At 46.3% G+C, this 16,538-nt stretch overlaps 1 protein-coding gene across 2 annotated transcripts in view; it reads right to left on the reverse strand.

The window, feature by feature from the left end:
- Nucleotides 1–16,538, reverse strand: part of LOC144822417 (multidrug and toxin extrusion protein 1-like) — a 762,229-nt gene that overhangs the window by 111,435 nt on the left and 634,256 nt on the right. For both annotated transcript variants that reach the window (XM_078679904.1, XM_078679903.1), the window contains exon 12: nt 5,926–6,001. In XM_078679904.1, the coding sequence (XP_078536030.1) occupies nt 5,926–6,001 (76 nt within the window). The remainder of the gene's footprint in view (nt 1–5,925; nt 6,002–16,538) is intronic.

The raw sequence follows: 16,538 nt of genomic DNA on the forward strand, positions 1-16,538 counted from the left end.
CCTGCAGTAACTCAGCGTCCATCCATTCAAAAACAACGCTACACCAGTTTTAGGAAAATACGGTTCACTTTTATAAAAGAATTTTGTATACTCTCCCTTATTTTCATCTGTCAATTTTGTCACTTTCTCACATCAAATATTCCAGCATCAGTTTCTTTACATCAATAAAAGGAAATCTTAACATTTCATTGCATTTGATGTTACACTTCCTCCTTCGGAATGAATGATCCCGGCAATACCCACTTAGTACGAGAGTTCCCTGGAAGTCACCTTGTAATGATTACCATACCCACTAGCCTCCCCCCTTTTCAGTGGAACTAGTGGATGCCTCTTCTCAGCAATGCAATACTCTCACACGTTCCTTTCAGCAGGATTAGTACAGGCAATTATACACTTGGAATCAGATTCAGTTACCCCCTTGTGGGACAAAATAAATATCATACACGGCTGGTACTCTGGAACTTGAGCAGATATCCCACGATGCCCTGACTTCTGTTCCGTGGGTTCCAAGGTTAAAAGGTCATTATGGGTTTAGCCAGTCTCTTGTCTCTGAAGTATGATTTCTGTGATTACTTATGAATCCCTGGCTCCCATTCGTAACCTCATCACGTTAGTGTCCCGCCAGAGCCCCAATTCCCAGCTTACTTGTAGCCTGAAGTATTGTTCCTCGTTCTGTCACTGCCACGGGGAGTCTCCGTTCTCACCAGCAGACTCCCAGCGGGAATACAAGCCTTCTCACTGGCTCCTTACAGAAGCGAGCCGCCTCTGTTGTCAACTCGGCACGTCAGCTGAGGCTGGGGATCTCCCTCGGTTCGCCAGTCGATGTTTCGTTGTTGAGCGGCGTCGCCTCGACGAAGTCAAGCCTTCCCCCCTCACTGGTCCTGCGCAGAAGGGAAGTCACTTCAGATCGGCGCTGCCTCCACTGAGAGTGCGCAGGAAAGGGGTCACTGCGGTGTGACACCGCCTACTCCAGGAGAGGGGCCTTCCCTCTTTTCTTGACTTGCGCAGCTTTAGGAGCGCTACCCTCGGCAACGCCCCCACCACAAGATTCTCCTCAGCCAGGCCTCTGCGGGACGGCCAATCTCCCCTTGCGCTAGGCGGAAGCCACAGATCCTCAAGGGAGAATGCCCCGGCCCGCTGTCACTGGCAACATTTACTCCACAGCGGGGCCCCTACGGAGATGTTCCCAGGGCTCAGCGACAGGATGACCTCCCAGCGGTCCCCGGCACCAGGGATCCTGGGTAAGTGAACGGGGTTACCACTTAATAGAAACCCTATCAGTCAAGTTGTTGCTGGATAGGGATGGCGGGGAATCATCTCAGCCCCTACTCCTCAGATGCAACCAGTCGGTGTTCTCAGGCCACACTCACCACTACAGTTCCCCCTTCGGTTAGTGACACCGGAGCCAGTCTCTGGGGAAGCTTATCTAAGCGGGGCCAGATCTATAGGTAGGGGAGGGAAAAATAGCCGCCAGACAACAACTCCTAAAGGAAGTCAATTCCCCCCCCCCCCACAGCCACTATCTCCGCTGGGCCAGTTCAGCAGGTAGGGAGGCAGATTCCCCGCACTGGCAGCGGTCCTTTTAGAACCATCAACCCAGACAGGATCACCCTTCCCTATTCACAGCAGTCTGCGTTCCAGTCAGCTCTCTGAGGATGCTTTTCTTAAAATGGCCGCCCTGGTTCTGAACCTTTTATAGGCTAACCTCAGGCTACCAGAACCAGCTGGAAGGGTCTGGAGTTCTTCTATGTTGTTCTACGGGTCTGTTCCTTGAGGTGTCAGTTATGGCAGTTACTGGCCACCATTTTGTGGGTCTTGTAACTTCAGTCAGAAAGGTACCTAGGCCTCAGGAAAAAGACTATGAGGGCAAAGGGCACCTAACCCCTAGGTCAACACCTGAAAAGTCCAGTGGACATAAAAAGAAAACGATTGAGGGGCAAAAAGGGGACAAAAATTAATAAACAAGTAGGAGGGACTACTCAAAGGGCAGACAGGTCTTACAAACTGCAATTTCGGTCACATTGGCTATCAACTACTCAAAGAAAGTGGTAACCTATAAGCAAATATGAAGGTTTCTCTGTGCGACCGGTACCCTGTGGTGTTTGGGAAAAAAATGTTTGGGAATGGGCAATAGTTCAGGGTACTAGTGCCATGTCTTAAAAATACAGGGCCATATTACCAACAACTAGCGATAATTATCGCTATGTTGGCTTAGCGGCAATATTTTTATCGCCGTGCTGCGGCGATTTTTATCGCTTAGGAACCTTGGAGCATATTACCAAGCAATAGCGATAATTATCGCTATTGCTTGGTTAGACACAAAAATTTACCGCTGAGCTGCGGCGATTTTTGTCGCAAATAAACCTTGGTATTACCAAGGTTTATCGCAAATACGATAAAATACGGCCGCAATGCATGAATATCGCTGAAAAGTCCGCGATATTCATGCATTACCGAGCTAATGCTCTTAGCCATGTTATCCACCTCCCTTTGGATAACATGGCTAAGAACTGCTCAGGGCAGGTGTTAGCTTTTGGAGATATTCGCGCTTAGCGCGAATATCTCCAAAAGTTGGTAATAGGAGATAGCGATGTTAGCGACTGTTTCCAGTCGCTAACATCTTGGCACGCCCACTTTGCATGTCATTAGTGATAAATATCACTGACATGCAAAGTGGGGCCCAAGATGGTCGCTATCTCCTACTAGCTGTCGCTAACTGGTGTTAGCGACAGCTAGGTAATAGGGAGATAATTTTATCTCCGCTTTCTTGGCTTTTAAAGCCAAAAAAGCGGAGATAAACCCCCTTGATAATATACCCCCTTGCTATTATCAGGATTTATCTCCTAAGCGATACAAATCGGCCGAAATGCATGAATATCGCTGAAAAGTCAGCGATATTCATGAATTACCGAGCTAATGCTCTTAGCCATGTTATCCACCCACCATTGGATAACATGGCTAAGAACTGCTCAGGGGCAGGTGTTAGCTTTTGGAGATATTCGCGCTTAGCGCGAATATCTCCAAAAGTTGGTAATAGGAGATAGCGATGTTAGCGACTGTTTCCAGTCGCTAACATCTTGGCACGCCCACTTTGCATGTCATTAGTGATAAATTTCATTGACATGCAAAGCGGGGCCCAAGATGGTCGCTATCTCCTACTAGCTGTCGCTAACTGGTGTTAGCGACAGCTAGGTAATAGGGAGATAATTTTATCTCCGCTTTCTTGGCTTTTAAAGCCAAAAAAGCGGAGATAAACCTCCTTGATAATATGCCCCAAATTTTTATAAAAGTACATTTCCTTTCCTAAATGCAGACCTGTTTCCTTTTTATAAAAAAAAACACAGGCTGCATTAAAAATAAAAAGGAGTGTAGGTATGTAACTTTTTTTTTATTAATTGAAAAGCCCGAATTACACGTTCTTATGAACACATAAGTAGAACTCACATGTACAAAAACTGCTCTGGACTCAGAAACGCAGCAGATATCTCCACCATGAATTAGATGTACTCTTGTATGCGACTGGTAGAGTAAATCACCCAACCGAGAAGTGAAGGAGAGAATGCATTCCTGACTGACATCCTAGCCCACTGTTTGTGAAAAGCCCCGAGCTTACGTTTGTCGGTGTTTGATCAGAGTTTGCAAGTCTGCAGTAGTGGCTGGTGGAACATGAAAGTGGTGGGGAAGGGCCAAAGGTGAATTTAAGGATTTTTTGTGTACAAATTATTTTGCTCCATGCGCACATCACTACCAACATGAGTGCCTTCATTTATGTATGATCACTCTGTAAGTTACTTTTGTAGTTAATGCACGGATTAGCATGAGCCTTTTTGCTGAAAAACACTGAAATACACGATTATGGAATCCTGGCCTAAAGTAATTCAAACGTTATTTATAGTAAATATGAATGGAGCAAACCACTCATATTGCTCGTGATGGAAGCACGAGGCAACAATAATTCAAACGCTCGAGACACTTCGTCACAGATTCCCTGCAGCACCATCAGTGCGCCCTTGACCCTGATTTCCTGTGCCCGTGGACTGCTTGCTGCAGGTTCTTCAGCGGTTGGTGTGGCTGCAGTGCAGTGAGGACTGCAGTGCATCCTTGCAATCCTGAAGTGCTCTGAATAAAATGCTGCAATCAAGTACACCAGGCACAAAAAAGCACGCACAGTGTATCTGTTTACAGCATGCTACAAGCATCCCCGGGAGTACGGGGCCGATGTACATGTCCGGAGGCTGCTTTAAAATCTGATGCTGCTCCGAGTCCTAAGTGGGTGATCTCCGTGGGACTCTTTAGCATCGCACGCCAGGGCTGCCACTACGCCAGCCCTTAGTCTGCTACAATTCAGCTGCTCTCAGGTGGCACATGCGCAATAATGCCTGTCCCTATTGAAAGCTGTCTGGCTTTCTTATAGCCCTATACTGGCTATTAAAGGCCCACTGAATCGTTAAAGGCCCGAGCCGAAGGCGAGGGACTTTAACGAGACAGCGGGACTTTAATTGCCGGTATAGCCCTGCTACGAAGGGCTATAAGGCTATTAGAACATTCTGCCACTAGAGGGCAGAATGTTCTAACAAATTAAACAAAGGGTTCTCGAAGCTCGAGGGGATAAAAATCCCCACGAGCTTCGAGAAGCCTTTGTAGAACATTGGAATGTTGCTCTGCGGGCCTTTACCGGCCCGTTGAAGCAGGGAGCACTCCATTGTCTGCAATGGAGCTCCCAGCATTCCAATGTTCTAATACTTATTAGAGTGTAAAAATCAGGAGGGCCACGCATTCTTTCAATGTGGATGGTAATTGTTCTTTGCAATTACCATCCACATGACTCAAATTATTGGGAGGGCGAGGCCCCAACACTCAGCACCAGCAACCGCTCCTGCAAGTCTGTGTCCACTCAGCACCAGCAACCACCCCTGCAAATCTGGGTCCACTCAGCACCAGCAACCGCCCCTGCAAGTCTGTGTCCACTCAGCACCAGCAACCATCCTGCAAGTCTGTGTCCACTCAGCACCAAGAACTGCTCCTGCAAGTGTGTGTCCACTCAGCACCAGCAACCGCCCCTGCAAGTCTGTGTCCGCTCAGCACCAGCAACTGCCCCTGCAAGTCTGTGTCCACTCAGCACCAGCAACTGCCCCTACAAGTCTGTGTCCACTCAGCACCAAGAAACGCTCCTGCAAGTCTGTGTCCACACAGCACCAGCAACCGCCCCTGCAAGTCTGTGTCCACTCAGCACCAAGAACTGCTCCTGCAAGTCTGTGTCCACTCAGCACCAAGAACCTCTCCTGCAAGTCTGTGTCCACTCAGCACCAGCAACCACCCCTGCAAGTCTGTGTCCACTCAGCACCAAGAACCGCTGCTGCAAGTCTGTGTCCACTCAGCACCAGCAACCTCCCCTGAAAGTCTGTGTCCACTCAGCATCAGCAACCGCTCCTGCAAGTCTGTGTCCACTCAGCACCAGCAACCGCACCTCCAATTCTGTGTCCACTCAGCTCCAGCAACTGCCCCTGCAAGTCTGTGTCCACTCAGCCTCAGCAACCGCCCCTGCAAGTATGTGTCCCCCCTATCTTCAAGGAGGAGGTGCAAGTCCATTTTCAAACAAGGAAAGCAATGGACCCACCTAGATTCCCATATTTCACAGAAATGTATAGAATAATGTTCTCTTTGGGGAATTCCCCATGAATAAAAGAGCTCGTTTGGATATTTCTGCCATGATAACTATACACTTAATTAGACTTGCTGAAACATGACTCTTAAAGAAAATCAACGATTTATATCGATTTTCTAGACATGTTTACCGGATTCCTTGAATCCCTAAGGCATTGTAAGGCATTTGATTACATAGATTGACCAATATCCAGTAAATCTGATCAACAATCAGAAGATTGATAAAAAAAGCCGTTTTTTCATTAAAATGTGAATACTCACTCGTCAGTGGTGAAGAGTCTTGCAATTACCGTCCTTGATGCGCCTATCACAGTGACATCAAAAGTAATCAAAATACCTGAAAAATAAGAGTCATTAACCAACATACATGTCTTTGACCTGTGACTAATGTGCATAAATATCCTGTTAGAATAGTAACCTGTTGGACAATGATTAATTTTTGCAGACTTTCTTTTATTAAGTGCAGGAAAATGCGGATTCCACTATTTCTCATAATGCAATAAGCAGACACAATGGGCCTGATTCACCAATTCAAAATTGTAAAGTATGACATTTAGATATCCTGCTGATTGTTTTTCTATGCTTTTTCAAGTCAAGTCAATCAAGCTTTATTTCGCTATAAATATCGTAAAAGCAATAACAATTTTAATATGAGAGAAAATGCATAAATAGATAAAAACATACAGCACAATTCTCTCTAGTTCAAAACAATTTATAGCTTATTAAAATATAAATAATCGAATAGATAAAAATATGCAACACAATTCTCACTGAATCAATAGAAGTTAAAGCTTTTGACAAATGTTATAAATAATCAGTATGGTTAAGAAAACCAATTTAAGACAAAGAGGACAATTGTATTACAAATATATAAAGTTCATTCTGTAAATCAAGGAGTAGCATAACAAGCTTCAATCTTACAATGCACGTGCTTTTAACCACTATGGTATTTTTGGAGGCCCTTCGTATGGCCCTATGCCTAATTGACCAGGCTCGACCCAGAAACTTAGCAACGGCACAAACATATAAGGTTCTTGGGTCTGTTCTCAGTATGTGAAGGGCATCTCGATGGTTAGTGGTGCCTAGTGGAGAAGTGTGGCTCAATGGTTAGAGCGGCAGACCCTGATGCAGAGGTCTGGCCCGGGACCAGGGTTCAATACCCGCCTCGGCGGGTCTTGGGCTCAATTTCGTCGAACCTGATAATTCTCGCCTCGGTGCCTATTCTAATCATGGGTCCCACTCTGCAAGTCTGGGCAATAGCTTGCTTAATCTCCACAACGGCCCCAACAGCACTGGGATGCCTGGCTTCACCTTGGGGGTGCCCAGGAGTGGACATTTCACAGGGAAAAGCCGGGAAGGGTTCCTAAGCGGTATACGGACAGCACCAGGACACGTCCGTTGGAGGTAGCTGTGCGCTTTACAAATGCTGGCATTTACAAATGCTGGCATTTTAGCTGCTTGCAAATAGGTACAAGCCAACAAGACCTGGTGCTCGCGTAAGCAGGGCAGGTAAACATTAGGTGTGCAATGCTCTCATTAGGATTCCCACAAGATGGACATTCTGTGGCGGTCTGATTAAAGGAGCGCCACTTCATAGTAAATTCGGCAACTGGGATTGTGCCAAATCTAAATTGAGTGTATAAAGTCCTGTCTCTTGGGGTCTGAACACATCTAGATAAGGTTCAAATGCTCTAGATGATTTATGATGAAAAAACTCCTCTGTAAGCCTACCTAAGTTTAGGTTACTGAGATCTCTAGCACCTATCCACTCCAAGTAACTACGTTTAAGCTCAGCTTTTGTCGGGGGGGTTTTGGAGTCCCATGACTCTTTAAGTCCTAATGTTAGCAGCAGTGCCTTGACATTCGTAATCCATTTTATGTTTTTACCAGTATCCAATGTCATTACCTCAGTGAAAGCATTGGCATAATTTACAAGTTCTGAGGTGCGCCTAAGGTGTGCCCATTACAGCAGGGGGCGGAGTTTGGCCAGATCTTTAATATGATGCCTGCCCAAGTCATATAACAGGGAGGTTACCGTTAAATGTGTTCCTTGTGGTAGCATAAGGAGGTCCCTGAGGAACTTATTTTACGATCTACCAAGGTCGTCAAGATTGTTAAAACCCCATAGTTAGGCGCCATAAAGGGCCGTACTAACTGCCTTAGCTTCGTACACGGCGAGGGCTGGAGCAATAGATCTGCTATATGACGAGCGATGTTCTTTACTTATCACTCCAGCCGCGCGCTTGTGATTCAGAAGCATTTTGTCGAAATGAAATTTCCATTGGGCTTTGTCAGAGAGGTGTATCCTAAGGTAGTCAAAGGTCTTAACTCTCTCAAGACACATTCCATCTAGAATGATATTGCTCTTAAAAGATTTATGGGGATTAAAAGTCATAAACTTTGTTTTGGACGTATTTATGACTAAACCACAAGTACTACAAAAAAGCTGGAACCTGTTCAAGAGCTTCTGGAGGCCTGCTGGTGTCTTCAAGATCAGTAGTGTGTCGTCAACAAACAGGAGAGTTGGCACCTTGTTGCCTGCCAGGGTTGGGGCATCTGCTGGTGTTTCTTGCAGGAATTTAACCACCCCGTTCACATATAATGAGAACAGGTCGGGTGCCATCACACAACCCTGGCGTTCTCCCCTGTTTACTGGAATCCTACCAGTAAGCCGTCCCTGTGACCCCCACCTAATCTGAGCGTAGTTACCCTCATGTAGCCTTATGAGTAGGTTAAGAGTCAATGAAGGGATGCCCATAACTTTCAATACAAGCCATAATTTATCTGTAGGGACCAAGTCGAAGGCAGTCTTCAAATCGATGAAGGAAACGTAGAGGCTGCCCCCACCAAGTACCACCACTTTCCAATAGATCATAAGAAGCCTAAAGACCTGGTCCACCGTTCCTATCTTGGTCCGGAAACCCACCTGAAATTGTGAAAGAATGTCTTCTTCCTCTGCCCACAGTAGGATCCTCTGCAATATGACCCTGCCAACTATCTTCTGCATTGCATCTATAAGACTAATTGGCCTATAGTTGGAAGGGTCTTCTCTGTCCCCCTTTATGTAAATTGGGACTACCTCAGCTCCCTTCCATGAATTAGGGACCGGGCATCCTCCAGCGATGGAGTTAAGGTGAACATACGCAGCCCAATTGTCCCAGTCAGCTAAGAATAAGTCCGCTGGTAGGCCATCAGGTCCTGGGGCTTTTGTGGGCACTATCTTGCTTATGGCTGACTCTACTTCTTTTAATGTAAATAGGTCGCAATCGCCCTCTACAGGAGTTAATAAGGTTTGAGCGGGATGGGCCTCCGCATTTGGGCTGTTAGGCTCGGAGTATAGATTACAGAAATGGTCATACCAGACCTGGGATGTCATGTGATTAGGGATTTGTTCTAACTCCGCCATGTTTGCCTGTCTAACCAATGACCAAAAGTGATTGGTATCTCTTGCTAGACTCGCATTTTTTAGGTCAACCCATCGGCTTTCATCCCAGTCTAGCTTCGCTTGATGCTGCGCCTTTCTATATTCCTGCCTTGCAACTTTAAGAGCTGGACTCGTCTTGTCTCTAATCGCGATTATCAGGGCCGTGCGTTTGAGTCTGCACTCCTTTGTGAACCATTTTCTGCCTTTTCCAGTTTTGATAAGAGATTTAGTGGGCCTATTCGTGGCTTGAAAGTAAATACAAATTTGTTCAATAGTACGAGAGTGTACACTAAGAGCATTAGTTGGCCCTACTACTATTCCCTCTCTGAGCTCAATTATGCTTTCACAAAGAACTCGCTTGATGGCCTCCATTTTTACTTCGTCAAGGGCAACCTCAGGGCTCTGCTAGAGTTTGAAGGTATCACCTCCTTGGTCACAGAGTAGATATGGTTAGGTAGTGTGTGGCGAATTGGTGTCCAGGGGCACCTCAGTGACATACAAAGAGGATTATGATCAATGTCGGTTGTGTTACCCGCCATCATGTCTAGGACAAAACCCCAAAGCCTAACATCCACTAATATATAGTTAATTCGGGATGGACTGGTTGCCATATTATAAGTAGATGCCCCAAGGGTGTCGGATCTAGTCCTACCATTTGCCGCCCGTAAACCGCATTCCAGAGTGAGTGCATACAGTCGGATAGCCACCTGGGTCCATCGCTTTACATGGGGTATGGCCAGAGGTGGTACACCCCAACCATTGTCTTCCTCCTCTATCCCAACTATATCCTCTGCGCTAAGGGGCTCAAAAGTAGTAAGTGCTTTTTTGTACTCCCCGTATTCACCAACATTCTCAGTATTACGCCTAGAAATCTGTGCCAGGTGCAAGTTCCAAGGTATACTATTCCAAACAACTCAGTTACCTCTATGAAGGGGTTATGTTAGCTGAAATCTGCTCAAATTGAGGAGGAGGTATGCTTTTAAATGAAGAGAGGGGGGATGTCTCATGGTCTCGGATCTCTTCCTCAAGGGTAAGATGCAAACTTTTGCTGACTGTGCAACCTGTTTCCCACTTACACCCACCAAAGTGTATCGCTACGTGCAACTGAAACATTGGACCCAGCAGCTACTCATACAGTAGGCAGCCACCAGAGAATTGCTCTCGATAGAAAGATTTGTACAAACTGGCACCACAGCTAAGGGATGCATCTCCTTCTTATATGTGCTCTTGCTCGCCCTCTGAGAAACAATGGGAATCCCTCTACACAGAGATATCACCAAACACAATCATTCCATGTTCGTGAGGGAAGCTCACTACAAAATTATGTATGACTGGTATCTTCACGCACAAAAATTGCACTCGATCTTTCCCGACACCTCTGACCGATGCTGGTGGGGTTGCGGCCTTTTGGGGAACTTTAGGCACATCTGGTGGGACTGCCTCTCTATCCAACTGTTCTGGAAGGAAATCCTATCTCAAATTAAACACATCTTAGGCTACCCGATTGCTGACTCTCTGGAACACCTGCTCCTAGGTATCCGGTACCCCAGCTTCAAATACCAGACTCATGCGGCCCACTCCATCACGTGGATCTGTTTGGGAGCAGCCAAAATGCCTATAGCGGTGGCCTGGAAGAAGCCAGAACCCCCCTCGCTCACCCAATGGCATGCCCATCTGTTGCGCACCCTGGCCCTCGAGCGGATGACAGATGTCATTGAGGACTTTCAAAAATGCTTTGATTATATCTGGAGCCCTCTGGTGAGCTACTTGTCTGAGGGGCTGACACTGTTTGCTTGCGGACCTCAGCTGAGAGACCTCCATCTTTTCCTGATACAGTTGATTGGGGGCTGTGCTAGGGGCCCTGTGCCTCCCCTCACCCCACGGGCCCGCCCACGCAGGCCGCGGGGGAGCGCACACCCAGTCCCACTCCTCATGCAAGTACTGAAGCCATTATGACACCCTGGAAATCTTTGGGTCTTTCATGTTTGTTGTTGTATTTGTTTATTTTCCTTTTAACGTTCATGTATTCCTATACATGGGACTGGAGGGCTGCCCTCCGATCGCGGGAGGTTTATTTTTCTTCTTTCGCAGCCTGGATGAGGCCCCCCACTCCTGATAGATCTCCGCAGTGGAAGCTTGGAACTTGTGAAAAAACTGTACATGCTCTCTAGCTATCTAATGCACTGTGCAAGCTCCTGTGGGACGAGTTGAACACAAATGTGACTTGTACACAATGTTTGTATCTTTTGAAGAAAAGTCAATAAAAACATTTTGACAAAAAAATATATATTTATTTTTGGACTGGACGAGATTGTTAATAGTTTTAAATGAATGCCAATCACCGAATAAAGCCTATTGAATTGAACTGAACTGGACATAGATGAATGGATTGAGAGCAACCATAATCCCTTAGGTCTCACTTTGACCGCCTTCTCTGCAAAACCACTGAACATTCCTCAGACTTTGTATTCTACTAGCATCATACAGCCTACTAATGGCTGGAGTTGGCTAAGATGGAATCAGCTAATGGAGCACACTGATTTTCTTGGCAGCTATTACACAGGACCTGTTTGTCAGAGCATGATAAACGCTCTTTTCTTGGTATAGTTATAGGGGTTCCTCACACCCATTGCAAATAATTCAAGCAAATTGTATCCTACATTATCATCTCAGTCCCTGCCATTAGTAAGCATGCCCTCAGACCTAAAACCTGCTTTATTAAAAAGTGTAGACCAGCATGCATGGAATTGGCTGAGGGTATTAAATGTAAGAATGAGATCCAAACTACCTCAGCCATGAATATGGACAAAGCGATTCAGGCGAATGCAAAAAGAGAGTGGGGCGATAGATAGTGGAACTATTTAAAGGACACCTGTTCTTCTCAGGACTCTGCCAAATTCTGGTACCAGGTTGCAAAGGGAAGTGACGAGTGTGCCTCCCCACTACCCAACTATATTCCTCCTTCTGATTGGCTTGATCACTTTTTCAACTTGTATTCTGAAAGTCATCCCTCTTTATTTGCGTCTGTTAATCACGAGGCTTCAGTTATTGACCCCCCAGCATCGACATCTACCTTTTTAGGTCTCGGCTAAAGACGCGCGGAAGCGCGTCTCCGCCGAGATCTTATGTCACCGAGCGTGCTTCCCAGGAGACACTCCTGGCCGCGCGCAGGCGAATCTAAACTGGCACGCGCATTAGTACGAGCGCTGCGCGAGGCTCCCACACAACACACGCATACATAGAAACAGAAGCGCTCACGTACGCACATACATACAGAACCCCCCCACTCATATACACACACACACACACACACACACACACACACACACACACACGCGTGCGCGCGCGCGCACCGGCCCCCCCTCTCCCCTTTAACTTACTGTGGTAATCTGGGGGACTCCGCTCTCCGCACCGGCAGGGAGAGTTGACGCTGCGGCTCCTATCCCGGGACTCCCTCTTGGTCAAGGGAGCCCCGCAACACGCGTGCAACGTCCTGTTGTCGGCCCCGGGGCTCTCCACGCTCGCAGGAGCCCCGGGCCGCTCCACGCATTTCCTCCGCCTGCCTCCTCTTCCGGTCCGGACGTGGCTCCGCCCCCGTCACAGGCGACCTTGCCTGACTTCCGGTGCGGCCGCGGCGGAATTCCGGGGGCAGTAAGAGTTATTGTATATTTGGCTGCTAAATGAAAGCGTGTCCATCTGCCACTGACATTTCTTTCAAAGTCCAAGTGTCTTAGCTTTTGATGCTCTGAGAGTGTTCTTAATTTCTCTGAAACAGATCTCCAGCATTTGTTTTCGGTAATGAAATATGTTTGATAATTCGATACATTATTGTAAAAAGGCATATGGAGTCTATGGTTGTCATCCCCATTACAGTTTCTGCGCAACCTACATTATTTACGTTCCCTGGACTTTAAACTGTATTATGCTGTAGAAAGATTTTCTAGTTAAGCATCTTTTTATGTGTTTTCTTTTCAATTCTTGTGTAAATTCTATGTTCGTGGTCTGTCCAAGCGCATGGGGCACGTGGTAAAGATTTCATCTAGGTGATGGTAGGGAAAGGGAGGTTTTTAGTAGAGCCTGATTTTATTGTAGATAAATATATTGTATTAGCATCTTTGCAACTGAACACATTTGCTCCTGTATATCTTTAATTGTGTAAGATCCCTAAATGAAATCTGGTCATTTACTCTTCCTCTCACAGATGTTCAGATGTTACAACTTTATCAGTTCGTGATTTTCTTTTGCACATCTTTAGTTCCCATTTACTTTAAAATACATCTTACTTTTGATAATAGTAAATTTAATTATAGTTATTCTTGGTGTAGTCTTTGGGTTATTGCAGTAATAACTCTTTGCTTTCGGTTTCCATTATTCAACAGTATTAAAAAAGAGGAGTTGAGAGGGGTGGGCAACTTGAAGATGAGGAAAAGGACAGAGGTAGTCTATTGTGAATATTTTAAATTTTCTGTTTTGTCAAAAAGAAATGTCATGAGCAATGCCAATTGCTCTACCTTTAATGATGCCGAGACCATTGCATTGCAAATGCTTGTTTGATCTTGTTGATGTTTCCAAATCCCTTGTCACAATTACTCGCAGTAGAGCAGCAGGACTGGATGGTCCTGCTGACATATTTCTCTAAGGAGGAGCTCATTGGGTTAAGTATTTTACTATTCTTACTAGTGCTATTGCCCGTTGGACCCCATCCCAGATTCCTGGAGGGAAGCTGAAGTTATTCCCGTTTTTAAAAAGGGGAAGAGATATCTAAAGGGCAACTATAGACCTATTAGTCTTAGTGACTACGCCGAAAAGATTTTTTGTCATCTGGACCAGGAATGGATCGATAATGATGACATTCTTTCAAGCTGGGTTCCACTAAAAAAATAAGTAACATTTTTGCTTATATATTTTGAAAACAGCAAAGGCAATGTATATGTTCCCTTTGTCGACCTAAACACTGCCTTTGATTTAGTTCAACATACAAAGTTGCGGCAAGTCCTTTAGGACATGGGCATACCCCTTTTCCTAGCAATAATCATTTGCTTGCATGAAGGTAATTTTGTGCAAGTCAGATGGGGTAGCGTGGGTAAACTAACAGATCGATTTGCTGTGCATAATGGTGTTCAACAGGGCTGCTACTTGGGCCCTACTATGACTTCTCTATTTCTTAATAACTTAGGGCTAGATGTAGGTAATCACAATTTACCGATTCTTAAATACCGAATTTTACCGATTCAGTATTTAAGAATCGGGAAATGTGATATAGGTAATAAATCAGTAAAATTTCCCGATTCTGTAATATTCCTTATTACCGAATCGGTAATATGTATTTATTTATTTATTTAAAACATTTATATAGCGCAGCTATCACCTTACAGGTATCCTGGCGCTGAGATAGCTCGTAAGAGAGATGCACTGGGAGAACAACAGTTGAATAAGCAGCGGCTAACAATTTGGAAACAGCCAAGTTTTAACCCGTTTCCTAAAAGGGAGCAGTTCACTTGTTTGACGGACATCCAAAGGCAAGCTGTTCCAGAGTTTCGCTGCAGCAACCCTGAAAGATCTTCCTCCTGTCCTGACTTTTTTAAATCTTGGTACTTTGACAAGACAGGCCGTTGTAGATCGGAGGGCTCTGGTTGGAATGTACCAGTCAAACATCGATTGCAGGGGGCCGGGCCCGACTCCATGCAAAGCTTTAAAAACAAGACAGAGAGATTTAAAAGCAACTCGCTGTCTCATAGGGAGCCAATGAAGCTCGGCCAAAGCCGCGGTAGCCGAGGATCTCCTAGGCCAGCCCAGGGCCAGTTTGGCAGCGGCAGTTTGAACTCTTTGGAGTCTGTCTAGCAGCACAGACGGGGCCTCAAGCAAAAGCGCTTTGCAATAGTCAAGGCGACTAAGAATGGTGCACCTGACTATTAAGGCCCGGGCCTGTGAGGGAAGTAGTGGCAAGATCTTGCGAAGTGATCGAATAAGGACGGAGCAGGTGGACACTGTTTTCGCAACCTGGGCTTCCATGCTTAGTTTGTTGTCCATCATAACCCCCAGATTGCGAACAGTGGTGATCGGCTGTGGCTTTTCCAAGGTTTCAGGGGGCCAAAACTCCGCCGGGAACGGGCGTGGAATCCGACTTCCGGCACAGAACAGAACCTCAGTTTTAGAGGCGTTGAACTGTAGGGAATTTTTGTGTAGCCAGCCAGCCGTATCTCGCAGACAGTTATGAAACGACTCCAAAGGAATCGCTTCCTCGCCCTCCCAAGAGAGGATGAGCTGAGTGTCGTCGGCATAGTTAATTGCCTTTAGTCTGTGGGATTTTATTAACGTAATCAGTGGTTTTAGATAGACGTTAAATAAAATCGGGCTGATGGACGAGCCCTGAGGCACCCCATGGATCACCGGGGAGAAGGCAGATTGAAACGGGGGGAGGGACACAGCCTGCTTCCTATCCCGCAGGAAGGAGTGAAACCAATGCAGGGCAGTGCCGCCCACCCCGGCCTCTCTTAGTCTCTCCAATAGAATCACGTGATTGACCGTATCGAATGCGGCAGACAGGTCCAACAGGATCAAGGCTACTGCTTGGCCCCTGTCTGCACGCATACGAAGGTCCTCCATGGCAGTAAGTAAAGCTGTTTCAGTGCCATGGGCTGGACGAAAGCCGAATTGTACTTCGTCCAGAAAATGATTCTGCTCCAGATGTACGGAGAGACAAGAGCTCACCCAGCGCTCGGCAATTTTTGCCGGGAATGGTAACAGGGAGATTGGTCGATAGTTCTGTAGACACTCAGGGTTCAGAGAGAGTTTCTTTAACAGTGGCCTAATGAGAGCCTGCTTCCAAGGGGCAGGGACTAGGCCACTGCTTAGGGACTGATCGCAGATCCTGCGGAGAGTGGGAAAGAGTTCCTCTCCGGAAGCCTTCCAGTTTTTAGCAGGAATAGGGTCAAGAGGAGAGCCCGAAGAGATCCCTTGAGCCAGTCTGTCAAATTCTACCTCAGTCAGAGAGGGAAACTCCCACAAGTGGTCCATAAGCTGGCACCCTGGGCTCGCCCCTCCATAATCAATGAAGACGCCCTCAGGGCCAGTGGAGCCGACCAGAGTGGGGGAGATGCTCAGGTTTCGAATAATAATTTCAATTTTTTCTTTGAAAAACAGCGCAAGATTGTCGCAAAGGGATTGAGTGGGAGGGATTGATTTTTTTGCGCAGTCAGGGTGGGTAAGGTTATTCAAAATCTGGAAGATACTTTTGGAACTGTTGGCGGCTGTACAAATTGTGGAACAATAGTAAGCGGACTTGGATTTCATAATCGCGGTTTTATATTCCAAAAGTTTGGTTTTCCAGAGTTGCTTGTTAGCATCGAGGTAACCCTGTCTCCATTTTCTTTCAGCCTGCTTACTGGCCAGTTTAAGGGCCTTTAGAGAGTCGTCGATCCAAGGAGCTGATACTCTACCCTTGTGCTTA

This window comes from Lissotriton helveticus, chromosome 3_1, assembly GCF_964261635.1.
Source record: "Lissotriton helveticus chromosome 3_1, aLisHel1.1, whole genome shotgun sequence".
NCBI classification, from domain to species: domain Eukaryota; kingdom Metazoa; phylum Chordata; class Amphibia; order Caudata; family Salamandridae; genus Lissotriton; species Lissotriton helveticus.